This window comes from Solea senegalensis, linkage group LG11 (genome assembly GCF_019176455.1).
Source record: "Solea senegalensis isolate Sse05_10M linkage group LG11, IFAPA_SoseM_1, whole genome shotgun sequence".
Lineage (NCBI taxonomy): Eukaryota > Metazoa > Chordata > Actinopteri > Pleuronectiformes > Soleidae > Solea > Solea senegalensis.
In genome coordinates this window covers 10,900,241-10,927,769 of record NC_058031.1, presented here as the reverse complement: position 1 = coordinate 10,927,769, position 27,529 = coordinate 10,900,241, and the positions used below count along the sequence as shown (strand labels likewise).

At 41.6% G+C, this 27,529-nt stretch overlaps 1 protein-coding gene across 2 annotated transcripts; it reads left to right on the top strand.

The window, feature by feature from the left end:
• Nucleotides 1–97: 97 nt before the first annotated feature.
• Nucleotides 98–27,529, top strand: fmnl3 (formin-like 3). Of its 2 annotated transcripts, XM_044038328.1 has the most exons (24): nucleotides 98–638; nucleotides 15,305–15,388; nucleotides 15,505–15,585; nucleotides 16,049–16,125; nucleotides 18,086–18,169; nucleotides 18,602–18,748; nucleotides 19,635–19,743; nucleotides 19,884–19,960; nucleotides 20,329–20,422; nucleotides 21,292–21,366; nucleotides 21,474–21,584; nucleotides 21,678–21,827; nucleotides 22,430–22,531; nucleotides 22,743–23,124; nucleotides 23,617–23,709; nucleotides 23,801–23,925; nucleotides 24,744–24,946; nucleotides 25,029–25,332; nucleotides 25,414–25,494; nucleotides 25,604–25,733; nucleotides 25,860–26,020; nucleotides 26,195–26,296; nucleotides 26,962–27,054; nucleotides 27,148–27,529. In XM_044038328.1, the coding sequence occupies exons 1-24, from the start codon at nucleotides 525–527 to the stop codon at nucleotides 27,415–27,417; spliced, it is 3,249 nt and encodes a 1,082-aa protein (XP_043894263.1). In that variant the 5' UTR covers nucleotides 98–524; the 3' UTR covers nucleotides 27,418–27,529. The 2 variants fall into 2 exon arrangements, with proteins under 2 accessions (XP_043894263.1, XP_043894264.1); XM_044038329.1 differs by lacking the exon at nucleotides 18,602–18,748.

The window sequence follows — 27,529 nt, the reverse complement described above, 5'->3', positions numbered from 1 at the left end:
ATCTGAGCCAACAGTGTTGACGCTTCTGGGCAGTGGGCGGGGCCAGCGGAGGGGGAAACCCTGCCCTTCTGAGTAGAGCAACAGCGCAGAGCTTTAATCAGGATCACACAACAATAATGAATGGAAACACGTCGTGGCCAAGAAAGTTGAACAGCAGCTGAGAGTCAGTGGGACTGAAAGTTGTCTGTCGCAGGGGAAGGACATGGATTGGCATGAAAAATCTGAAAATACTCGCCGGAGGAGAAAGCAGCTGAACTTCCATCACTTTTAAAATCAAGGTTTTTGAAGGCAGGACGGTGGAATTACACTGTAAATGGCACTTTTGGGGGGCAGTAATAGGAGACTACTGCACTGTCAGCTTTTTATCTCAGCGAGGAGACGTGGATTACTCGGTTTCATCCGTTGATGACATTGTTGGAATACCTGTTGTTTTATTTTGTTTTTATGTTGTTGCTCGTTGGCTTAGCCTTGGTATCGTTGAAGTGAGTTGAAGGAGGGAGAGAGTCCGTAGAGCTGGGGAGAAAATGGGGAATATAGAGAGTGTGGATGGACAGTCGGAGATGAAGCATCACATCATGCCTCTGAAGGTGCCCATGCCTGAGCCCACCGAGCTGGAGGAGAAATTTGCCATTGTTTTGGTAAGTCTCTACTTATCTTATGTTTGTATAGTGTGGTTCTTCCACACTGGCGATGAGTTTGCTTGTTTGTTTATTTATTTATTCGTCTGAGTTCGACATTCAGAATTGTGCTGACACTCAAACATCCATCTTTTGTGTGTGTTTACATCTGAAAGTGCGTGTGTTTACACTTTAATGTCCATAATGAGCTGCTGCTTTAAATGAAGCTGTCCCGCCTCTCTCTCTCTCTCTCTCTCTCTCTCCTGCGGTTCTTTTGTCTCCTCTTAAGTCAGAGAAGAACTCACCACTTAGCACGACATGGTGTGTAGACTATACCTGTGCGTGTGTGATGTTATGTGGACACATTTTTGGCTCAAAACAAACCCCAAACCCTTATTGTAAGGACATGTTGACACTGTGAGGACATCATTTGAATGTCCCTCCACAAACTTTAAGGGCGTTTTTGAGGGTTAGGACCAGTCTTGAATTGGGATACTTGAGTAAAAGTATCTTACCAGAAAATGACTTTGGTAGAAGTCACATTTAAAAAATATATATAAAAAAGATAATATTACTTTAGTAAAAGTATTAAAGTATATGACATTTACTGTACTTAAGTATCTAAAGTCATTTTCTGATATAAAGGGAGGAGTTAGATTAGGACGAGTTGTGGGTTCACTTCCTGGCTCTGCTGTGTCCTTGAGCAAGACACTTGTTGCAGTGTGTGAATGGGTATGAAAGATGGGTGAATGGCAAAGACTATAGTGTAAAGCAGCTCATCGAGACTAGGAAAGCTCTATATAAACACAGACCATTACCAACTCTTCTTCTGATTTTATTTGGTAGTAACCAATAACAAAGATAGTGAGAGGAAATGTAGTCCAGTAAAAGTTGCCAGAAATACAAATGACTAAAGTAAAGGACAGATATATGAATGTTGTACTTAAGTACAGTAACACAGTATTTGTACATTGTTACATTACAACACTGGCTATAGGACTTAGATTTAAGGTTAAATTGAGGGGCTTGGGAATCTATTATGTCTATAAGTATCCTTATAGTTAGTTCTACATAAACAGAGAGGAGGCTACACTCACTGACTCTGTCTGGCATTGTTTTGTTTTGGTGTTTTTTCAATGTGGCTGTAGGCTGAAAACCATCTGAAAACAACATTTTCTGAATTCCCCCAAAAACTCCCACACCCAGAGAGAGAGAGAGAGAGAGTGCCCCCCTCTCTCCTTAAACACCCACCTCTTCCTGCCATCATACTCCACACACACACACACACATACTATCAGGCTGGAGTTGAGCTGTCGGAGCACTTAGTAATAGTAAGTAGACAGTCAACACCCACTTTCTCTCTCCATCAGCTTGTTGAGGAGACGCTGTCATACTACGTCAAAGGGGCGCTTCATTTGTTCACCACACAACAGGAATTTTACAAATGTTTTACAGGGAAAGAAACCATGTGAGGCTCCACTTTAAATAAAGTGGAACTACATTCACGATGGCTGCTTTAGGTTTTTGATTGTTAAACAGAGAAGAGAAAACTTCACCCAGGACTTAAAACGCTTAAGAAAATGTTGGTGAAATTATAATATATGATGATTTATAATATAATATTTGTTAGTTGCAGTTACTGAGATATACTTGGGTTGTTAGATGTTGTTGAATGTTGAGGTGTGATCAATCGTTTGAATGTTCCAAACACTGCCACTCATTTTCAGTCATAATTAGTATTGAATAACGTGGACTTCACCAGGTGGAGGTGGGAGAAATGGTTTTTGAAATCTTGTATCTTAAAAGGAATCTTTTTCTTGTTTTGTGCTGACGAAGAGATCAGTCAGCCAGTTAACTTCAGAAGCTAACTCACACCTGCTTGCTTGATTTTCTGTACGAAACCAAAGTTTTGAAAGCAATAGTTGTGGTCCAACAGAGTCACTGTCATCACATGAGGTTTCGGATTGAAATGAGATGTTGTCGTTAAACCCCATGACATTTAAATAGTGCACTTTTATACTACAATTAATCAAGCTCTCCCTATAAATGTGACAATTTGGAATATTTGCATGTGCTACACTGAATTCATTGGGGGTCCTAACCCACAATCTACATTTAATTTATTTCGATTATTAGTTCTATACCTCAATCTAGACTGACATTACAGAGTCCTTTTTATTAAAACAACAGACGACTCATCTCTTTATTTATTTAATTTCTTTGGTATAACAGTGGTGCGAGGCTGCTGTCTCACAGGTGCTTATTTTGTGCTCCTGACTCCACGTTTCCACATAACCACACCCGGCCATGATCTTCAGCTGTTTAAGGCCTTAATTACAGTATCAGACATTAAAGAGATGAGATCTTGAGATCCGTGCTCAGTCTCATTCTTCCATAATTTGTGGACCCTCAGTGTTTCCGTAATAAAGCCATTATTTGCTTGCCAGAACTATCAGTGTCAATAGAGCAGAGTCCTCATATGAAGACACTAGCACAGCAAGAAGCCTTTCAGGGCCCGCCTGCTCACTGCTGTGCTAACTCTCAGCCATTATGACAATTATACACTGTACTTTATTGTACATTAAGAGGCGTTGTGACAGCTCAAGTTCTGTCCCTTTTACTCTCATGTCTCCCTGCTTGTGGATAAAAAAGGAAGTTTACGTCAAATGTAAGGTTTTTTCATGTGACTACAGCCATCATGTTCTCCTCAAAGAAAGACTGAGAATCATTTTACATCGACACTCACTCACTCACTCACTCACTCACTCACTCCGAGAGCCTGCAGCAGTCTGCATTTGTTTGCCCTTCAACATAACATCAATCCCTGTTATTATGTTCAGCCATGCACAGAAGATGATTCCTATGCAAAAGGCAGCAGACTCAACATCTCAGTCGTATGCCTGACTGGGAAAAGTTTTCAATCTCTCCTAACTCTAGCTCCAGATTTCCTTTACTCTGTGGGAAAGAAAAACACACTGTGTGCCCTGCTTGCCCCTTGTTGTGAGATAAAGGTACATGAGAAGCCTCTGTCTTTGTGGTTGGAGCTGTCCAGGAAGGCATGGCTTTGGTGTCTGGCAGTGGCTATACATCTGTCCATGCTATCCTACATGACAAAAATAGTCATGAGAGTTTACTCTGCTTCTTCTCACTCTGCTAAACCTCTGGCTTCGTAAGCGGCGACATGTCACTGCCATGTCCAATAAAACACTCTCTTTAAGTGGATATTTTGTTATGGGACATTTTCCACCCCTGGATCAATGTGTTTCCTACTTTATGATAAGATATGAATGAAAAGATCATGATATTTCATTCGTGGTGCGGTACGGTGCCAATTATTTCAAGCACGTTCAAGGTTGTATTTAAGCCTTCGACAGACAGCTCGTTGGCACCAGGCTTTCAAACATCTGAGTCTGTCCCCCTCCTTTCACTCATTCACCAGACAAAGAAAGCTGTATAGTGTTTCTGCATAAAAATATTGTTTTTGTTTACTATGGATGAACTGAGTTTTTCTTAAAATAGACTCTTTGGTGGAGGGGCAGTCGCAGAATAGTAATATTCATCATTCTTGCCAATACACAACCTTAATCTCTCTCTGTCTGTCTGTCTCTCTCGCTCTCTTTCTCTCAGACATAGCTTACAGACATCCCAGTGGAATTACAGCAGCCCATAATGATGTCATGGGTGCAGCGGCCTTCACCGTGCAGTGTAGCAATAGCTGTGGGGTAATTACTTAAACAGGACTTCTCTACTGTAGATGGCTGAAGGCCGTCGAAGTCTTACTTCATGTGGTCTGCTAATAAAACGCTCGGGTCATCTCTAACGGGCGGCATGTGCTTAAGTCATTGTATCACTTCTTCTCGTCTTGTTTTTTAGTGCACCATTGTCAGAGACAGCCTCGGCTCTGTCTTTTGTGGTTGGAAAACAGTTGCCTGGCAGTTTCCTCTCTCTCTCCGTTTTACAGAGGAAATTACATTGAAGCCATTGGTCGCTGTGGTTGGTTTGCACTACAAGAAGAACTGTGTTCATGCAGGCTGTTATACCGATGCACAACAGAGAGTCACTTGAGTGAAAGTCACATCCACCTAGACGTCACAGGTAGACAAAAGGAAATGCACAGCATAGGAGTCATGTCTATTATCTATTATATGGTGCCTTGGTTGCTGGTTGCATTCTCCTTGTCTTCGTTAACTTGCATCTCCCACCTTTCCATTTCCAGAACTCGCTGTGGGTCGGGCCTATAAAATAACCCTCTCCGTAAGACTCTATCCTTATGAAAATGATGTGAGATGTGTGTGAGGGAGAGAAAAAAAGGTGTACGTCTAGACCGGGATCTTCTTTCAAAGAACCCATGCACCAATCCACTACTGGATTCCTGCGGTCTCGTCTAGGCTGAGGCCACAGGAGAACACAGAGAGGGAAAATTCCCTTTCACCTGGCAGTGTGCCACTGTTCATGGTTGTAATGACTTTACCAGCATTTTTAAGCAGCGCACACATATTTAAGAGCTGTTACGGGAGTTGCACAGGCTTATTTTCACCACTTTGATTGCACATCCTAACTGATTTGTCTGATTCTGCTCAACTCGCCACATCTTGTTTTCTCTCCAACGTCGGCGTTGCATCATGTGTAGATGCACCATCGAACCTTTTTTTTTTTTCATTCAAATTGAAGTCTCACCATTAAGTTGGAGCAAATGTTGGGGGAACTACACATGGAGCATTGAAGTCAGTGTTCATTAAATCAGACATGCTGACAATGTGACTCCGGCGCTCCGTCTGACATCACTGACGTCTAAAGAAAAGCTGCTGTGTCTGAGAGTTGCCAATCAAGTGGAACTAATGGAGTCAAGATGTGCAATGTGTTTATTAGACATATAATCTAAATCATTTTTATTTGCTTAATGGTGGTTTATTTATGTGCGTACTATGTCTCAACTCCCTTTCCCACATATCATTGTTGCCATTCCTCTTTTCTATAAAGAGAAGATGTGTTTGGTACGTCACTTACTTTGGAGGAGTTGTGTTTGTCTGGCTCAGCCACCCACCCACCATGGCCCAGGAAAAGGGGGTGTGGGGGGTGGATTATGGGAGCTGAGTGCATTCAGTTAACTTGATTTTAAAGTAGCAGAACCTGCTGGGGGGTTCAGCACAAGGCTGTCCACCTGGCTCTCTCCACCCTCAGGCTACAATTCCCCCAATCTGGCCTGGGCTTTATGGAGAGTTTTACTGCTTCTTTTTTGTAACTTAAAAAGGTCAAGTTAAGGACCATGACTGAGCAGATATAATGTCCACAATCAACGTGGATTGTGTCTGAGGTTTCTTTTTTATTGGGGTTGTTGTTGTTTTTTGAAAATGATCAAGATAAATGTTAGACTCATCTACTTATAAAATAAAAAGTTTAGCCAGCAGCGGAACAGCTTAGCTCAGCAATAATTCTGAATAACGACGGAAACAACTGGCTCTGTAAAAAGTTGAAAGAAATTCTAGTGCTAAAGCATGATTTATGCATGATTTTCTCTTTTTCTACCGTATCACCCAGCTCCAATGTTAACCATTTTCTGGCTGTAGCGTTATTTAGGCAAGCACATTTTTGAAATTGTACAGTAAACCAGAAAGATGGGTTTGTTTACAATGTGTGAATGCATTCATCCTTTCCCATTTGGCATTTATATGCATATGTCAGCATTTTTTTGTTTTTTTTTCTTTGGTATGTGCATGTGTGTGTGCACTTGTGGGTGTCAGTGGGACTTTTGCATGCATGCTGCTCTTACGCAGCTCCAACATGGCTGAAGGATGGAGAAGTGGTTTCCTCCTCAGTACAATGGGGACTCTGTCAGTCAGTGTTGTTTTAGAAGGGGGCCTCTTCATCCCCTGGTGCCTTTTGTGGTCTTTTCCGCTCTTTTTTATATGGATACTCAGAGGAACTGCTGTAAGCTGGTGTAAGCCAATGTGTCACACTGCTACATTTGATGCTACTTCTGCTATTGTTTTTTTTTTTATCGTTGCCCTTCGCAGTTATCACCCTGTCCTACCACAAATGGCACACAGTAGTTTTGTTTTTTCCTCTGCATTTTTACTGTGACTTTTCAACTGAATTACGTTATTGGGAAACAAAGGGGAAATGTTTTAAGACATGAGACTGGTGACATGATTCATGTGAATTCTAGTGTGAGTGTTGATCTTCTTTTGGTTTTGGTTTGTGTTCCTCTTTATGTAAATATCACTCTTTTCTCACCACAATACAGACCTCCCGCAAGGAGATAAATCCTCCGGAAGTTAATTTAATTCTCTACTTTTATTTCAGTGTAACTCATGCTCAGATGTGTTGCCGTTTCTCTTCGGCTGACCTTCATCCGTTTAACTGGGTAGTGTGTCGGAAAGGCCTCGCTGGCAAGAGTTACTGAGGCTTTCATGTACCTGCATTCCTGACATTCCCTGTGTATATCATCAGTTGGCTCGGTCTTCGCTGGACCTTGCATGGAGGCCCGCAGGAGAACAAACAGGATGTTTGCTATACAGGAATGAGCAAATATCTCCACATCATGACCAATTGTCATATTTATTAATAACTTAGTCATAACATCCCTTATATCTTTGTGTCCACATGTCCTAGGAACACAAACATGTAAGAAATGTATAAACTGAACAATGTAGTCTTTGCTAGAATAGTTTGCTGTTTTTTGGAAATGAAGAGTGATAAGGTCCCGTAAACACATTTACATTTTGAAATCGCTCACTTTTGATGTTTGAGGAACATCTGGCTTTGAAAAGACCTTGAGCTATAAAGACATTTTCATCTTAATCTCAGGCTGTGGTTGTTAGTTAGGCTTCAAAGAACTCTGTGATGATAAAGGTCTCTAGTTTGAACCCAGCTATCACCGCTGTCAATCACTGCTCTGTCACTGGGTAAATAAATGTATTACTAAATGGGTTTCTTGAATTATCAACCGAAAATGGTATTTCCCCCCAACTTCCTGATGCTTTGACTGGTTTCGGAATGTCTATTTAGTTGTGTGTTGTGTAAAGACGGGACCAGAGGGAAAGTTATTTCTCTCAACAGAGTGACTCAGAGGTCACAGACCATCAGACGTGGGTTCATGGGAGAAGGTAGTGGATTAACGTGAGGGCAGGAGTCTGAAAACCACAGCTGTAAACGGTGTTTCCCTTAACTCCTGACTTAATGGGGATTCAGACCTCCATGATTTGAGTTTTAATGCCACTTAGAGAAAGCGCTGGGTTTTGGCCCTTATCTGCGGTATTACCTTTTTTTAGGGAATCAAAATAAACAAATAGCATTTCTGACAACTCTTCAGCGTGGATTTTGGGAAAACGTGATTTCCGTTTGTCTCAGTTTTCTGACATTTCTGACATATTGATTGGTTATTGTCAGATGTATCAATAATGTCTCTTGAATGGTTGCCCTGATGTAGAGAAATTAAGCAAGATTAACATGAGACTGTGTACAATATACACATTTACATTGTGACAGTTGATAACCATTGTTTTTAATTTAAACATTTTGTGGTGTTTGTAGGTACAGCACTACGTTAACATGTAAATGAGGTGCATGTCTTACCTGTTATGTTAATATCCCAATAAACAAACGCTTAGCTGTGTGAGCTTGTTTGCTTTGTAAACAAGGACCAGCATTAAAGAGGAGCTGATAAAAAAGACGCGTCACTGAAAGTGTAGTCCCCTCCCATTCTTTTAGTCTCTGTCTCTGGTAGGACGAGTTTAGCGTCTACCTCCTGGTTCTCCAGCATCTTTGTGCATGCTTTGTTGTGATTGCCTGGTTCGTGTTACCGCACAAAAGAGCGTTCGGGTGATCGGATGTCTGCTCAGAGAAAGGGGGCAATGTTTTCTCACACTTTGCTCTGTTGCTTTCATTTCAGGGTGGTTTACCTTGGAGCTGGGGAAAAACACACGCTCATCCATGCACACAGAGACACACTGTGGGAGTGGATGTGCAAACACATGTTTGTGCAGCTATCTTTGGACGCATTGTTTTGGTTCCCCAACCAAATTCGGAACCGACGGGTGCTTTCACAATGAAAATAAATTGCTTCTGAATCTGAAAAGTTCACAAAATAACACTTGGTTTTTCCCCGCCAACTGTTATGTCATCAGTGGGCATGTCAATGTAAGCTGTAGACTGGAAGAAGAAGGACAGACAAACATCACAATGTTTTATGATGGTTTGGGGCGTCCCCTGAATTCCAACTTGCACAAGGTCAATGCGGTCGGCCATGTCGTTACGGTCATGTTTACTTCCACTCATGTTCTGCATCAGCGCCCGTCACTGATGACATAGGGTGGTGCACCTTTGGTACTGCATAAATGGTGTGCTGACAGCACCAAGGTTCTGAATGGAACCAGAGCCCCAACGGAGACCAAGCCCTAGTCCTTTACCCTTATCTTAACCATCACAACTAAATGCCTAACCTTAAGCTTTAACTTAATTCTAACGCTAACCCTAAAACCAGGTCGTGACACAAGTGCTCTGTACTTAAGTACAGTAATGAAGTAGTTGTACTTTGTTACATTACAACACTGTCATTTGCACTGCATGTGTTTTATACTTTTTCGGTCCTTGTAAAGATATATAGGTACAACTACAAACACACATATTACATATTTCATCTACGGAACAAGCCTTACATCACTTATAGCAGCTTTTGATTTCCTGAAGAGCCGTGGAAGTCTCTACAGCTCTGTGACAACAACAATGGAGCCTCTCATCCTGTCTCCTCTCTGTTGTGTCAAAATATCAAGGAAAAGGAGGAAACCTAACTCCAACACTGCAGCCACGTTCATGAATTAAAAGCTTGCATGCCGTGTTATTATAGATGCTGTCATTGTGAGTGTGAATCACACTTTCGTATTCCCTGAATGATATCATCCCATCAGGTCATCTGACGCGATGAGCCACACCTCATGCGCTCTTGCTCTGCCAAGTGAATGTGATATGTACAGTACAACACACAGACACACAGAAGTCACTCGCCCCTTCTGTCGTTCTTCAGGAGTGTAGCAGTTAATTATTATGTCTCTTCTTTCTTTCTTTTTTTTCCGAGAGAGACATTTATTTTGAACTATATCCAGCCACCTTTGGCATTGCGAGGACTAGTGCATTACTTTGATTTCTAAAATATGTTCAGTTAATTTGCTTAAAGAAAACATATAATCATGCCAGGTCCCATATTCAATGTGTTTTCGTAGTCTCCTTGTTGGCCCCACTTCCTGACAGGGAGCAGTTATCTGGCTTTTTCGACCATTTTCACACTCTGTCAAAGAAAGTGCTGCACGCTGTTTCAGTATTTTCCTTTTGTTACCATATCAATGAAACAATCTCTTAAATGTTATTTTTCATACATAGCCGAGTATGGCATGTTGTGTTTGATCAATATTTACAAAAGGAAGGAAATTTAAGTTTCAAATATTATGTTGCCACTTTGGCAGATATCTGATCATTGTCCCAGATTCAGATCCTAGATTTAGTCTAGTCAGCTGACCAGTTTTTTCGTATTTGGATTCGTATTTGGCTCAAGTTCTAGCCAAATACGAGTTCTGGCTCAAGTTCTAGTTGTTCTTCATTAAAACTGTAGAGCATAACTTTTATTTTAAACATATACAACAATTGTGGATTTTAATCTGAATCACTGTGCAGCCCATGTGGGACATGATGGAAACAAACAACAAATTATAGAATTTGTTTGTGTTTGTGATACATGGCACATAATAATAATAAAATAAGAAATGACTAAGAGCATCTGTGATGCTATTTCAGACGTCTGCACACGGGTCTGTAATTATTAGTCACCCGAGTGAAAGATTTGTGTGGGTCTAGTGTATTATGGAGGCCTCCGAAACTTTTATTTGAATACCATGCATAGAGTAAATCATGTTTTGGGCATACACTGAACTGGATGATAACTTCAATGATTTTCTCAGCGGGGTTTGTTTTGGATCGTTCTGCAGTGACATCCCATTAAATGCTCTCGGAGATTCCCACAGTATTTCACCTGCATTTTGCTTACAAACGGGTTTGTGTTTGTCCAACTCTTTAGTTTTCTTCATAGCTCTTAAATCCATAAACAACCAGACATCTGCCTTTGCACTTGGCGGATGCTTCAATAGAGCACTTATCTGTTATGTCTCTCATCTACCAAGATCTCAGTGCATGAGAAGCCTGGCCATGCAAGACTAACTGGATTAGTGCTTCATGCATTTATGGCCTGTAAAATTGATATATTGAAAGGTGGATTTCTGGATTTTATGAATCTTGTCTGGACATTAAATATGACCTTTGAGCACAACAGAAGACACGTACATCTCCCAAAAATGTCCATCTATTCCTTTGATATTCACAGTTTTGAATTTTATTGTTGACCTTTGTAATCGCGTATTGGCTGGCTATGAAAATAGCAAGAAACTTGACATGAACATGAACTAACAATGCTTTTGTTTTAATGTGTGCACTGTTATGTTCAGCTGTGACCCTTGATTATGTTGGCGGGGCAGTTTTTTTTTCTTTCTTCCTGGACCCCACCCTGATGAGCAGACAGTCAGACTTGGGGGTGAAGAGAGTTGTGTGCATGGGCCTCTGTGTCTGAACTGCCACAGGCTCTGTCCAGCTTGATTTTCTCTTTACACCCACTCCTTTCCCTCTAACCCGATGACAACTACTGTCTGGCCAGTGAAAAGCTCTGCCATTCCAACCTACTGATACAGGACCAAAACAGGGAATCATATGTAATACCTTTGTTTATTAGATCACTTTTAGGGTATATTAGTCACAAAAATTTGATTTAGATGAAGAATATTTTGTGGATTAATGGATGATGAAGAGTATTACCTTATTTATTATGTCAGGGATACAACACCATATATATATATAAAAAAAATACTATGAAAATGCTAAAAAATACTATAAATTAAGTCAATAATAAGATGTTAAGTTGAACGATTTTCGCTATCTCTTCTTCTGTATATTTCTTTTTCTATCTAACAACAAATTCCAGACCAAACATTTACAGTATAATACTGGAAAAGTAAAACACAAGTCAAATAGCCCACCATGTTTCCTTTTAGGAAACTTTTGTTACAAAGTCAGCAAATGTAACTGACATCTAAATGAACCTACTCACCAGAATTCTTCAAGAAATTAGATTAAAGTAGATTAAACGTGATTGATCCCACACCCAAGAGAATGGAACCCTCTTAAATCAAAGCAGTGCCATGACGTTACGGCAGAAGGCATGCAAATTGAACGTCTGCGGCTCATGGAGTGAATTTGGGAAATGCTGTGTCCTCGTAAAACACAAATTGGCTGAGTGAGTTCTGCCGGCAGAGTGTGGAGGTGTTGTGTCTCATCCTAACTGTGAAGCTGTGAGAAAGATCAAGGAGGAAACTTCTTGTCGCTCTTTTCCACATGTCTGTCTGGGGACACTTAGGACACTGTCCAGTGGAGAGTAGATGCAGATTGCCCTGTTGACTCTGGAGTCAGTGACCATGGGCTTTCTAGCACTTCCCCCCTCAGTTGTAAGGGTCTGTGCGTGACACAAGTGCTCTGCTGAGTCCCCTGTTACTCTTCTGGACTCTCCATGCCTCCTTAACCAGCAACGTGACCCCAAACAACTCTTTAAAACATCAGGCTTCCTTTGTCAATGGCTCAAATGTCTATCTGTTTTTTGAGTTTCTCCCCTCTTGTTTGGCCTGAGCTGTTTTTGCAACATCGTTCCCCCCGTAATGCTTGTCCTACTTTATCGCTCTATAGTCTGTTTGTGCACAATACCTTCTCCTTTTTCAGGTTAATTACCCGATACTATTGTATGACCACAACCAATGACAATGTGCAGTATATCTGGTTAATCTTTTGCACCCGAAAAAAAGAAATCAATAGTTGTGTTGTTAGAGCTATAACATCTTTAAATGGTTTATGTCGTAAAAAACATTAAATTAGCGTCAATATAAAATGCTGATTCAGTAATATTAGTGTTTAATACTTCGCTTCGGCTCGGTTTGGTAACTCACTCTCGAGTCCTGGCTTACAATGGGGTCTACTGAGAGATATAGCGGTGATAATAGAACCAGTTAATCTGGTCGAGCAGTGCACTGGTGTTATTTTTTTCACTGGATGTCGCTCCACACAGCACCAGGGGGCATACACTGACCCTGCCCACCAGCCATTGTGAGCAATTCTTTACGTAGAAAAAAAAAAAGTATCTCAAATGTCAAAGGATGGGAATGGCACAGTACCAAAACAAAACAAAGCTCCACATTGAATCCTTTGTCAAACCAGTCCCAGGTCAAACAAGAAAGGCCTTGCTGGAGGAGAGTGTATGTGGGCAACATGGCAACATAACAGGCAACAAATATATTTGGCATCTCTGTAGTATTTCATCCCCAATATGGGCCGGTGGCTGTGGAGCTAAAAGCAGCCACTGCTTCTTCCATTAAACTACTGCTTTTAGCTTCTGGTAAAAACAGGAAGTGCGAGATGGTATCACTGTGGGAGAAAGTGAAATGAAATTAGCCCAATTGGGTTACTTGGCTCAAATTTCCCAAATCTAGTGAGAAAGGAAACGTCCCCCTCTGCTTTTTTCCTTGTCACAGAAGAAAACTCTGCTCTTTGCTCAAGTTCACCTGGAACAATATATTTTTGTACCTGTAATTTTGAATAGTTGTGGCTTCACACCCATTTGCACACAGTCTCACTTTGTTTGCAGTCGTTTATATTACCTGAGGCTGTAACTGACATTTTTAAACAATAGTGGCGTTACTCAGTGTTCTTTGCTCATAATGATACAAGAAATAGCTTTGATAGGGACTTCATTTTCTTATACATTTACTGATCGTTGTTTGAGTTCAAAGCTGCAGTTCTCATGAATATTAACTGGGTCTATTAGGGTTTTCTGTGTGAAAAGTCTATGGAACATAGTCTACTAGTGTATTAAGTATCCACATTGTACACTTGATGCGTTTAGGTCATAAAAATAAAAATATATATCAATATATATCAAAATAAATATATATATGTTAAGAGTGTATATATGTATGTGTATATATATATATATATATGTATATATATATATATATATATATATATACATACACTCTTAATTTCTCTTTACAAATTAAAACTAAAAATTAAACAAAACAATAAAAATAAACAATCAGAACCAATCAAATAATCAATAATTCAACTCATTGTTTAGGTGTTATTGTCGTGAATTTATAATAAATCGCTTTACTGTTGTCAACAAGTGAAAACGGTTTTATCCATTGTTATCTATTTATTTGCTTTGTAGTGTTTTATGTGGTCAATAACTGTCTTTTAAAACTTTATATAACATGAAATTGCGGCAATCCTCGAAGACAGACCAGAGGAGAAGCAGAAAGCAGCTCAGAGGTCAGACAAGAGAAATGTTACTACTTCAAAACTACTTCTATAAACAGGACACATTCCTCCTGTAATTCTGAACATCTGGTATGCATGTTGTGTCTCCCGCCTCTTCTATATAGGATTTATAAAGCAAGTTGATTCAAAGGCCCCATAGGCACAGTAACATCCTGGCACCATTTTCTACAGTTATTACTGTTAATGAACCGCCTGGTATTTTATTTTTGCATTTCTTAAAAATGTTGTTTTCTCAATGAGTTCTGGCAGTTTATGGCTGCTTTTGTTTATTGTATGCCATGCTATTTCATGAGAAATGAGTTAGCTTCATAAACTCCAGACACGCAGTCAGTCACGCCTTTACTGTACCTCCATCCCAACATGATTCATGGTCGTGTTGAGCGAGCAATGTCGAGCTGATGTGGAAAAGTAATGTAAAATACATGCATGTGATATTCCACCACTGTCCACGTGTTAGTCATAGGAACAAGTGTGTGTCATTTTCCATACATCCAAATACCAGTGTGAACATCATGCCTGGCCTGCGATGGGTTAACGGGACTGGGTGGTGGTGGTGTGTGTTAGACGGCAGCCTGAGTTATAGCAACAGGTTAAAAAGTCAAGCTGACTGGTCATTTGTGGCCAGGCTTATGAGGTACTGTTGGAACTGGTGCAAATGAGGGTTACCAAACAATCACTCATGTCTCTTCAAAAAAGAACCGCTGAGGCAATCAGTTTTTCAGGGGCTGGCAAACTCTCTCATATTGTTGTGCTTCCTCATTTTTCAAGCGTTTTGGCTGCTTCAAGGAAGCAATTAGTCAAAAGCTTCTGTCATTTAGTTTGTGTTATGTTTTTTTACCGTGGTCTTAAGGACATAAAACACTGCGGATGATTTGTCTCCAAACACAATTTAGAGCATGTGGGATTTAATTTGAGCCACACTAAAACGTCCTGCCATGTTCTAAGATAAAGTATTTAACAGGCCTGTTGACAGGCCCACGCTGTGACAGTTGTCATTAAACGCAAAATACTGCCTGAACAATACTGAGACTCAGGAGGAGAGCAGAGGAGACACTGATCATCTCCTGTGGTAGGATGCTGAATGTCAACACAGGAAGTGAGGTCATGTGTAAGTCCCCAAAACTTACGTCCTGTGCTCTTCCTTTGGCGCCAGAAGTCTATAAAATCCCAGTGACACACATCACAACTATAAATAATCAAGCAAACAAAAAAAAAAGGGGAAACGTGCAGTTATGAAAGAAACTAATGCTTGTGTTTTATGCTTTCAGAATTCTATGAACCTGCCTCCAGACAAAGCCCGGCTCCTCAGGCAGTATGACAATGAGAAGAAATGGGACCTGATCTGCGACCAGGTGCTTTAAAAACAAACAAACAAAAAAAAAAACATATCAAGCCTGTACTTAAAAGTAAATACACACACACCTTCAGCAAACACACATTACAATTTGTTTTTGTTGTGTGTGTTCAGGAGAGGTTTCAAGTGAAGAATCCTCCTCACACCTACATCCAGAAGCTGCGTGGATACCTAGACCCTCGAGCCACTCGCAAGGTGGGGTGATACAAATGACCTTTATGTAGGTCCATGAACCTCTTTAAAGGTCCAGTGTTTATTGTCAGAAATGATGTGAAACATGTTTGTACAAGTGTATAACTACTTTAAAAGAAAGATAATTATGTTTTTGTCGCCTTAGAGTAAGCCTTTTATGTACTTCCCATTTACAGAGGCCACCATATTTCTACATTAACCTAAACAGATGAATCAGACACTTACTATGCATATATACATATATCAGAGAGACTGTGCCAGTTTCTCTGATATTAGTTGCCTTTCTGATATGTGAAGGCCACCGTAGTTCCCTGACGTGCTTGGAAAGGGAAGGGGTTTCTTATACAGTAGTCCCGCAGTCTCGTCATTAAATGTCAGTAATTCTTTCATACTGGACCTTTAATAACACTGGGACTATGACGAATCTGCAGCAAAACTCATTCTCTGCTTTAATTCTGTCCCACAGAAGTTTCGGAGGCGGGTGCAGGAATCCACAAAAGTCTTAAGGGAGCTCGAGATATCACTGAGGACAAATCACATTGGGTAATAATTTTATCTCTCACTCCTTTTTTTTCAAAATAATGAAATCCATTTATTGGTGAACAAAGCTCATGAGGAAACCACATTATTGTTTTCATTTGTAAAGAGAAGTGCTCTTCCTGCTGCACAGACTCTCTCTGGTGCCCTGATCTGCTCCATTGTTTCTAACTTGCCAAGCTCTGCAGCTCCACTTCATAGAGCTGGTCCTCATAATGCCCAGATGGTAGCCATTGTGCTGCCTCGTCCACTCCCCCATGGTGTTGAGCAGGAAGCTTTGTTGTGTGTGCCAGAGGGACAGGAAGCCTGGCTGACCAATGCTGAAAAGCACAAACACACACACATGCACACACACACACAAGATGCTGTTTTTAAATATACATTTCTCATATCCTAAAGCAAACAATGCATTGTATTTCTTTGCCACACTTTTTAAGTCTTTGGCCTCACCGATGTAGGTGTGAATTTTGACGTCCGACAGATACTGTTGCATAAAAGTGACTGCAGTGACTGAGCCTTGTACAAAGGCCTTTGACTTTCCACAGCATTCACAGAGCTCCACGGATTACTCATATTCTGTTTTTGACATATTCAATCTATTTCCCTGAAAAGGCTCAAAGGCAAGTTAAAAAGGGAGTGCTATTTTCAGAGGGAAAAACTTCTGTGGGTGGGATTAAGCGTAGCAGATGCTGGTTTACTGTGTGTCTGGTCCAGGGCCCTTTGTAATGTGTTATTCCAGAGATTGCCAAGAAAATCTGAAATAGCATCTAGCTGGAGAAAAGTTGGAGGAGGGAGAGGAAGCAGGACGGGAAGGAGTCGGGGGGTCAGAGGCAAGGAGGGAGAGAGGGGAGAATGGAGAGGTGGGGTATTAGACAGGAAACTGATGATCAAACCCGCCTCCTTGTCCCCCTCCCAGCACCCATGTTACTGCTTTGTTTGCTTTCTTCAGTTCCTCTGCTCACCTCTGTTCCTGTTTCCCCTCTCTCCTTCCCTCCACTACTTTGAGATTCCTGATTGCTTTCCTGCCATTGGCTGACCAGCAGTTTGTCATTATGACCAACATTTCAAGACTATTTTAAGAACCTTTCACCCTAATTCTACCACCACCCCCTTGCCCGTCCTCAGACAGGCCCACTGTAGGGAGGAGGAAAAGGGGGAACGGGGTCTGTGGGGGAGGCAGACATACTGTTGGCTGTCACAGATTCAAAGTGAGCCCAGCTCCTTGAGCGTCATGCCCTCCACATTCCATCTCTCATCGAAATGGGACTTTGTTTGGAGTTGTTTCTCGCTCCAGAAAACTGGAGTTAAATGGGGTTTTGGGGGGGGTTTTGGGGGTCTCCCTTTAATTTTCTTTCCATTGCACTTTTGCCATTTTCTTTCAGTCATGGAAGCGACACCCCCTTTACTCAGACAGGGAGAAAGGGTCCAATGCAGTGTAGTAGGACTGCAATGGACAATTTTGTTCCCATTATTAAATCATCTGCTACTTTGTTTGCTTAATTAGTTGATACATTATTTGTTCTGTAAAACATCACATAGCAAGTGTATATAGGCTGAATTGTACAGTCATCCATTGCCTCAAAGATTTCACTCCATATATCAAGGACCCCTCGAAGATGAGATGATTCATCTCAAGGGTCTATCCTGAATAAATAAATTCAAACATAGCACAGTCATATAACAGATTCTCTAATATTCTTCTTTAATCACTCACTGTTAATATTCTTAGTCAATATTTGCCCAGTATGCCAGGACATTTCTCCTAACACAATAAATGTTACTACTTTTTTCTTTTATTAATGGAAAGGATGGATGTCTATGACCTGAGTTTTTAATAAACAAGATTATTGCCAGTGTTTGTATCGCTCTCCTTTTCTCCACTAACGGGTAACATCCAGTCTGAAAGGATAAGGGTGTGTTCTGGATCTGGTGCCCTCCTGACCCTCTTAATTCTTGTGCGTCACAGGTGGGTCAGGGAGTTCCTCAATGATGAGAACAGAGGTCTTGACATCTTGGTGGAGTATCTGTCTTTCGCCCAGTGTGCTGTCATGTGAGTATTTTTATATGAGTACACTTCATACACGCTGACACAAACACACCTCTTTGACCGTGGACAAAACCTTTTCTAAGGAACTGGGTTGGGCCGTGAATCCAGCTGCTGGGTTAACTCACTGTGTACTGTAATAAACTGCTTGTGCATCTGTGATGAAACCTTTGCACATTGCATTGTTTGTATACCTTGGTGCATACTTGGCAAACTGAATCTGTTTCTGGACAGAGGCTATGTGGTGTAGTCTTGAGCTATCCTTAACCTGAATGGGTTAAAATCTGTGTGCTGGGCTTTATTGTGCAGCTTGATGAAACCTCTTGTGATAACCCCTGGCTCTCTACCAGTCTGCCCCACTAACCTAAGCTCCCCCTGCCTCTCATGTACACCCTTTGCCTCTGTGTCGGCTTGTTTGTCTGTCTGTATGTGGCCCAGGTTTGATTTTGAGGGGCTGGAGAATGGGGAGGAAGGCTTCTTGGACAAGGCTAAATCTTGGAGCAGGTCTATAGAGGATCTGCACCATACAGGCACCCAACCCTTCTGTAACACACTGGTGCGCTCTGCCCGCCAGTCTGTTCTCCGGTATGTATTTCCAAGCCAGCTTCCCCGCTATTACCTGTCCTCGTTGCCTTGCTCTGCTAACCTTGAATGCTGTAAACATATATTGGCATGTCAACCAGCTGTCTTGGTGCTGATTTTGGTAAAATGCCTGAAATGGTTGATACAATCATGGTCTGATGACCTCTGCTGCACAAACTCAACCAGACGATGGGCCATTTAGGAGAGCGAAATCGGAAGTTTCTACCCTTTTGCACTGTGTCTCACTTTGTTCGTATTCCTCCCACATCTGTCCACATGTGTGTCTTCAGATGAGAGCCAGCTGGGAGCGGCACCTCATATTGGACAGTTGTGATTGGCCTTTCATTGGACTTTCTTTGTCACTAAGCTGTACACAAACAGCAGACAAAGATGTTAGATGGAATTTAGACTTATCAGGGTTTATGAAAAGAAAAAGTCTTAAAGAATAAGTTTGGATTCCCCCCCAAAAAATCCATGATAGTAGTGTTCAAAATATTTTTAAATGCATATTATTTAAAACTGCTGAATTATGAAATAATGTCAAAGCCAGTTATAAACTCCACCAGAAGTAAAATAGGCACACAATGACTGTGCACAACAGTTGCATAACAGCAGTTTTGGTCTGTATGCTGTCGACTTCAGCAACAAAACGAGGCTCCCATGATGCATCTGTGACCTCAAAAGCCATCTAAGTTTTTTCTGTCAGACCTCACTCTCTGTAATTTTCTCTCTCTGTTTCTCTCCATGCAACACACTTCAAATAAGAGTCGTAAACTTAAAACACAAACTACAGAAACCAGCCATTATTAATAACACATCTAATGTAAGCCCTGAGAGGAGTTCGATCACTGAATCGCTACCAGATATTAACTTGTGCCATCTGTTGCAGCTATGGCTCAGCCTCAAATACCAAAACCATCAAAAACTCCCGCCTTGTGAGCCAAAAGGATGATGTGCATGTGTGCATCATGTGCTTGAGAGCAATCATGAACTATCAGGTAACAAACCACAACGCTCGAAGACACAAACACACATAGATTTTGTCAGATGACTATAAATGTGAGGATCGTGCTGCATATACACCCAGATTTTTCTGACCCAACCTTGTTCTCTCTTTTGTTGTGTCCTCCTCATGCAGTATGGTTTCAATATGGTCATGTCCCACGCACACGCGGTCAATGAAATTGCTCTCAGCATGAACAATAAGAACTCACGGTAAGAACTGAGGCCCCCGTCTCCATAGGGCTGGGCCAAACAATAGGGGAAACCCTGCAGCCAGTTCATATGATATGCTTCTTATTCTCCATGGGGCTTGGCTTATCTCTGAACACTATATACAGAATGTTTAAGGAATGTTTACTAAAGAGAGATTAGTGGTTAACCACTGGGCTTGATCACTTCATAATAAAGTTTACATGGGTAAACAATTAAAAAGCAATTAAGACATGAGTATGAATTATACATTTAAGCCCATTTCTGATGTATTTGCGCATGTTTTCATGATCAAATGCATAGTCATAAATTCTGGTTGAATTGGAATGTATCCAGGTATGTTGTCTAATAAACACTTCTTGTAATTCTAGGACAAAAGCCTTAGTTCTTGAGCTGCTTGCTGCTGTCTGTCTAGTCCGTGGAGGTCACGAGATCATCCTCTCAGCATTTGACAACTTCAAAGAGGTGCCCAGAGCGACATTTAAATGAATTCTGTTTCCATTACCATCTAAAGCTGTTGACAGCTTAATGGTATTATATTGCTAATCCTGTGGGGATGGAACATGATAAAAAAAAATGATGAGAAAATGACATACTGTATATCCAATGCCATTAATTCCTTTATCACTGATGTGGCACTGTACAAATAGAAATGAATTGAATTTTGAGGAGACTTTCTGTCTGCTGAGGGTGTAAGCATGGCCTGTGGCGGTGGGTCTGTCTGAGGTTATTAGTCACATTACAACATCAGATGTGCATCAAACCTGAACATTGATAAAGATCAAGCCCCTGATGGGAGCCAGTAGACCACAAAGGTCCGCTTAGCCTCCCAGTTTCTGTCTGCACTGCCATCTAAACACAGAACAAGACAATCAAATCAATCCAAAGCCCCAGAGACTCACAAAACTAATTAACCCACTACTCAAAACAAGAGAGTATTTGAGTGGTGGTAGTCACTGAGCCTTTACATTAATAAAAGGTTCCAAAACTTTGGAATATCCCGAAATAGCCATGTTAATTCAGGTCCACAAGTGTTATTTATCAGACATGTTTTAATGTAAAACAAAACAAAACAGCAACAGCAAAAAAAACAAAGCTTGTGGAAAGTTTGTCTGTTTTCAAAGTGTTCTTTCAGTCAGAATTTGTCCAAAATCCATCTATCCATCACTAGCGTCACTTCTCATGCATACACTAGGATGTGATAGATCGAATAGGGGATTTTGATATAGATATAGATAGAATATAGAAATATTTTGTTGTAAAAAGAGTCGACTGAGTACAACTGAGATCTTGGGATACAAAAGTAAAAACCTCCGTATTACTCAATCTATCAGGTGTGTAAAGAGAAGCATCGTTTTGAGAGGCTGATGGATTACTTCCGCTGTGAGGAGGGAAACATCGACTTCATGGTGAGTCAAGCTTCATGTTAGACATAATGTATTATATCTGTTGCGAGTATACACATGTGGATTCATCTAATACAGTTGAATCTAAATCTGTCGCTTCATTGGTGCAGGTTGCTTGCATGCAGTTCATCAACATCGTTGTCCACTCAGTTGAGGACATGAACTTCAGAGTCCATCTGCAGTATGAATTCACCAAGCTGGGGCTGGATGAGTACCTGGAGGTAAAGAGAAAAGATGCTGGTCAAACTGGACCTGTTTGAACAGTACACTGTGTGTCATATGACTGATTCTGATCCACTTTCTCCTCATGTCAGAAATGTAAACACACAGAGAGTGACAAGCTGTCGGTGCAGATCCAGGCCTACCTGGATAACGTGTTTGACGTGGGTGGTCTGCTGGAAGATGCAGAGACCAAGAATGCAGCGCTGGAGAAGGTGGACGAGCTGGAGGAGCACCTGTCTCATGTAAGTGCACTGCCTGGTTTGGACCACCAACACCGCTCTCTGGTCCCATTTATGGGATTGTTGTGGTTCAACAGCTATGTAGTTAACGTGGCTGGGTCTACGTGGTAATTAGAAATCTACTCTGTGTTTGCATTTCGCAAGTGGTTCACTTTAATGACGGGGTGCAGCGTGTTGGAGAATGTTGTGCATAAAACAATCTTAATATTGTTCTTTCTGTTGGCTCGTCCTTTCTGTGCAGTTGCCTTTGTATCCCACGCTGCTTTGCAAAGGCCTTCTTCACATGGAAAGGTCGTAGGCAGCCCTGACATCACTTGAGGAATTTCATAACAAACTCTGTTCTCAGTAGTCATGAATGCTGGGGGAGGATTAGGGTGAAGATTACCCATGAATTCCTATAACACACGTGTAATCTGGTGGAAATCCAAATGCTATATCATCCTCTTGCTGTATCATGCTGCTGCATGTATCTTATTTCTTATTGATGATGCCCAGTGTGAGAGCGTCAGAGGGAATGGATCTGGAAGCGGTGTCTGGGCTGTCGATCAGTTCTTCATTTCACAAGTCTCTCATCTCTCTGTCGCTTCTGTCATTCTTTTTTCCAGGTGACGGAGAAGCTGCTGGAGGTTGAGAATGAAACAATGATGAAGGTAGCTGATCTGGAGAAAGTGCTCCTTCAGAAAGACAAGGACCTGCAAGCAATACGGGTAATCTGCTGTCCGAATGATGCATGCTGCTGCTTAAGAGCCTCCAATTAAACTCACATTTCATTCACTCCGCGTGTCATAGCAAAGATCCATTTCATATGATGTAGTTAAATTGCTGTGATAGCAAATTAGGTCAGCAGGAAACAGGACGTGTCTTTGGGTTGTGCAGTCATTGTGTTGTGCTCTTTATCGCCCTCTGGTGACTTCTCAGGAGACATACGAGTCAACCAACACGCAGGTCAACACCCTGAGGAGGGTGATCAAGGAGAAGGATGCTGCCTTCCAGAGGCACTTCAACATCGAGAGGAGGCTGCTGGAGCTTGAACAGCAAGGCACCATTCGTTTGCACAAGAAACCTGATGGAGACATTGCAATCGAGCCTCTTGGTGTGGGTGGTGGAGGTGGTGGTGGTGGTGGTGTGGGTGGTGGCGGCCTGGGGATCCCTCTGGGTGACATTGGGCAGCTCTCTCTGGGTCCTACAGCAGTGTCAACAGAACTTGGAGGACCAGACACCAGTTTACCACCAGCCAGTGAAGCTCCTCCCCCGCCTCCCCCACCACCACCACCTCCTCCTCCCCTGCCCTCTGCCACAGGTGAGCGATCATGAGTAACAATGACTATGTCTGGTGACACATAGATGTGAAAGTTGACTCATTTAGAGAACAGTGCCTCAGCGGAGCTCTATTTTAATTTGTATGTTAATTCAGGTGATGGATCACAGCTGTGTTCTTCTGCCACAGACAGGAAAAGGAAACAAGGCTCGTTTCCTCTGTGCATGTGTGCATGTGTGCAGTGCATGCAGTTAATATCAGTCTTTTGCAGTAGCTGTCTTTATAGGAACTTAAAATCGCAAATACTTTAAAAATTGTATATGGAAGATGTACAATGATACATAAGAAAGTCTTTGAAAATAAAACATAGGGTTTACAAAGTGTATAATAATATAAAATAAAATGTAATGTAAGATTTAAAAAGGACACCAAAATCTACAAGATGACGTCAATAAAATGTATATAAAAATTAAAACAATTAAATAACATTTATGTAATTATTTATTTTAATATTGTCCTCTACATTAATTACAGGCATGGGTGCACCAATTCCACCACCGCCGCCTCCTCTTGCTCCTCCTCTGCCAGATGCTTCTCCCTCCGTTATCCTTAGTTTGGGTCTTTCAGGTGAGAGTCACACCTTGACACTCGGGCATCTCGACTTTCTAGCCTGCTTAAGGGAGTGCGGCAAACATTATGACATGTATATATTTTGCAGCTATCAGAATCAAGAGGCCCATCAAGACTAAGTTCCGCCTGCCCGTGTTTAACTGGACGGCCCTGAAGCCCAATCAGATCAAAGGCACAGTCTTCAATGAGATCGATGATGAACGTGTGCTCGAGGTAAATCAATCTATATTTGTAACTAGTTCACTGACTCTCAAAGTGTTATTGTGTGAATGAAGTTTAAAGCTCAGGTGTGGCGCTTCATCAGGTCTGTGTGGGTGTGGTTTGATCATATTTGATTGACAGTGCTGGCAACATGAGCTACAAACTCACCAGCTGTCATGTCATTTTGTGTCAGCTATTTCTAAATCCTGCTTTGCATTTGCGCTTTTCCTACTGAGCCTTTACGTTGGTGCGCAGTTTCACTCTAAAAAGAATGTAGTTATGACTGTTAAAAACAAACAAGATCAAAATCATGTTTCTTTTTTAATGCAGACCACGTGCTAAATAAGGAATTTGGGTCACATTATTGGGAATGACTGACTTAAGTGAAGATGATGAGGACGTGCAGCGTCAGTGTTGCAAACTTAATGCACAAGCTAATATGTGAAAGTATACAATACATAATAGGAATCTTTTTAAAGCCTACTGTAATCTAATGAAGAGAGTGTTTTTTATTGATATATTTAGAATGTGATCCTAAGATGGATCAGTAATATTCCCACTTTTCAAGCTGTGTTGAAGAGTTGTTTGTATACATTTATGGGTTGATTAATGGATTCAGCAAATGTAATCATAATCACCTTAATGGCTAGAAGTGAAAACACGCTCCTGTTGTGTCTGGAAACATTGAATCAAATCTCTGTATATGCTGTCATCACTGAGGATTTCATTTAAGTCTTTTACTTTCACACGAATAAAATGAATTGAATTGATGTAAGAAGACTAAATATTTTCAGGCTTAGAATAATAAGTTGACTGTCACTCTCCTGCAGGAACTGGATCTAGAGAGGTTTGAGGAGCTCTTTAAGACCAGAGCCCAGGGTCCTGTTGTGGATCTCGCCTGCACAAAGAGCAAAGTTGCCCAAAAGGCAGTAAACAAAGTCACCCTCCTAGATGCCAACCGCTCCAAAAACCTAGCCATCACACTGCGAAAGGCAAACAAGACCACAGAGGAAATCTGCAAAGCAATCGAGAAGTATACACATAATCATTAACTCGTTGTGTTTTAAACATAGACAGGATAGAACAAGCTACTGATATCCATTGTGTTTTCTCAGGTTTGACCTCAAGACCTTACCTGTTGACTTTGTGGAGTGCCTGATGCGCTTCCTGCCCACAGAGGCAGAGGTCAAGGTGCTGCGTCAGTACGAGCGTGAGCGGCGTCCACTGGACCAGCTCGCGGAGGAGGATCGCTTCATGTTGTTTTTCAGTAAGATCGAGAGACTCACACAGAGGATGAACATCATCACCTTTGTCGGCAACTTTGCGGACAATGTGAACTTGCTCACTCCACAGCTCAATGCAATCATTGCTGCTTCCGGATCAGTTAAATCTTCACCAAAGATGAAGAGAATGCTTGAGGTAAGAGGTGTTGATTTGTGGTCATTTTATATACGGGGCATTTGAGTGGCACATTTATTCTTTTGTCTGGTTTACTCGTAGATCATCTTAGCTCTGGGCAATTACATGAATAGCAGCAAGCGAGGCTGTGTTTATGGCTTCAAATTACAAAGTCTTGATCTGGTGAGTAAAACCTTTGATGGAATGTGATTGCAGATCGTCATTAACAACTCACTATTTTATTGTTACACTTCTTTTTTGATGATAAGGCCATTTATTTTTTATCACACAGCTGCTGGACACTAAATCTACAGACAGAAAAATGACATTGCTCCATTACATTGCCCTAATTGTGAAAGAGAAATACCCTGAACTGGCCAACTTCTACAATGAATTGCACTTTGTGGATAAAGCTGCTGCAGGTGAGTTCACAACAAACCTACAAAACATTCACTGATATTATTTCAGTAACAATGTTCAGCATCTTTACAGAAATGTCTGCGCATAAACTGTGAATAAAATGTTTTCTGTGTCGACTGTGTGTGAAGTATCTTTGGAAAATGTGCTGCTGGATGTTCGAGAACTGGGTAAAGGCATGGACCTGATCCGGAGAGAGTGCAGTCTCCATGACCACTCAGTGCTCAAAGGCTTTGTCCAGTCCAGTGATACACAGCTGGACAAGTTGCAGAAGGACGCGAAGACAGCAGAGGTATCAAACACTGTCCTCACCTTCCAGTATTCGCTGGAAAAAACTGAAAATAGACACAATGCAAAACGTCTAACCATCCTGCAGCTCACTCACCTCTAACACTCGAAATGAAATCATGAATTCTTACACCACAGTGTTTACAAACATTACTCCCACTGTCCTTCCCAATTCTAGGAAGCCTTCAACAATGTGGTGAACTACTTCGGAGAGAGTGCCAAGACGACTCCACCCTCAGTATTTTTCCCTGTGTTTGTGCGCTTCATCAAAGCCTACAAGGTGAGGACACCGAGCAGAGGTAAAGTCTTGTATCTCTTCTCCCTTTTTTACTGACACGGTGCAGCTTTCTCTGCTGGTCAGTTGGGAAGGTCCTTGGTTTGTCTTACAGCGTAGCAGGGCAGACCTTTGGCTCTCTGTGCCACAGGACGTGGCGCATACTGTGAGGCCAAATAACAGGAAAGGCCAGCTGGGTCCAACTCTAGAGCTGCAGCTGTGGTGTTTAGACTGGATCTTCCCCCTTCTTCCCTCCTCCCTTCTTACTCTGGGAAAGCCTCGCCCTGCCCCACCACACTGCACACTTCCTGAGATTGTTCTTGGTTTGGATTTATGGGATCTGCTCAAGGAAATGTGCAGCACAAGGCTTTTTTTGTGTGCATCTGAGGGTTAATTTTGTGTCTTTAAAAGTTAATATTGAGATAAGTCAGTTTGTTAGAAACGAGCACTGTCTGTGTACTTAACATGAAATCAGTGGTGTTGCATAAGCATGCAGACATGCAAATGATATTGATCTTCTTGACTTTCAAACAGTTCATTTGAGTATGTGCATTTGTGTGTGTTTGAAATGAGGAAGCATTTGTAATGTTTGGCGTCATTAATCAAAGAGTGGATTTATTTCGGCCGCCGTTTCTTGTCAAAGACCAGACACCTTTATCTCTGCTCAACAGGATGCAGTGGGAGACAACGAACAGAGGAAGAAGCAGGAGGAAGCGATGAGAGAAAAGTTAATGGCTCAGGAGGCTAAACAGCATGACCCTAAGGTACAGTCCAAGTGCATGCAAGGGAACTGAGTATTTACTCGGTGCTAAATAAAGTTTTGTGGCGTGGTACAAATATTCTCTCTGCTGCTTTAGGTCCAGGCCCAGAAGAAGAGACAGCAGCAGCATGAGCTGATCGCAGAGCTGCGTAAGAGGCAAGCCAAAGACCACCGGCCTGTGTACGAGGGCAAGGATGGCACTATTGAGGACATCATCACAGGTGGGACAGACAGCATCCATGTGGCTGCCAGCAGTCCTGGTCGCCCCAGGCCGAGGATGACTGTGGTCATTCACTGCTCAGCTCCTTTGAACTGCACCTTATGCTACGTTGTCCAGACACAAGCACATGTTGAGACCAGCACATAGCAGTTCAGCAGTCGCTAGTTATTCCACGACGGTCAGGGTACTAAAGTATAATCCGTATTTCTGACAAAATCAAAAAACCAAAATACGGAAACAGCGCCCCCTTTTCCTTTTT

What these genes read in the sequence shown, in the direction of transcription:
- fmnl3 (XM_044038328.1), top strand. Translation starts at nt 525, where the DNA reads ATGGGGAATATAGAGAGTGTGGATGGACAGTCGGAGATGAAGCATCAC. An exon ending in CCTTAGTTTGGGTCTTTCAG is followed by an intron (nt 23,710 to 23,800) that starts GTGAGAGTCACA and finishes TATATTTTGCAG; the next exon opens with CTATCAGAATCAAGAGGCCC. An exon ending in AGGACGCGAAGACAGCAGAG is followed by an intron (nt 26,021 to 26,194) that starts GTATCAAACACT and finishes TCCCAATTCTAG; the next exon opens with GAAGCCTTCAACAATGTGGT.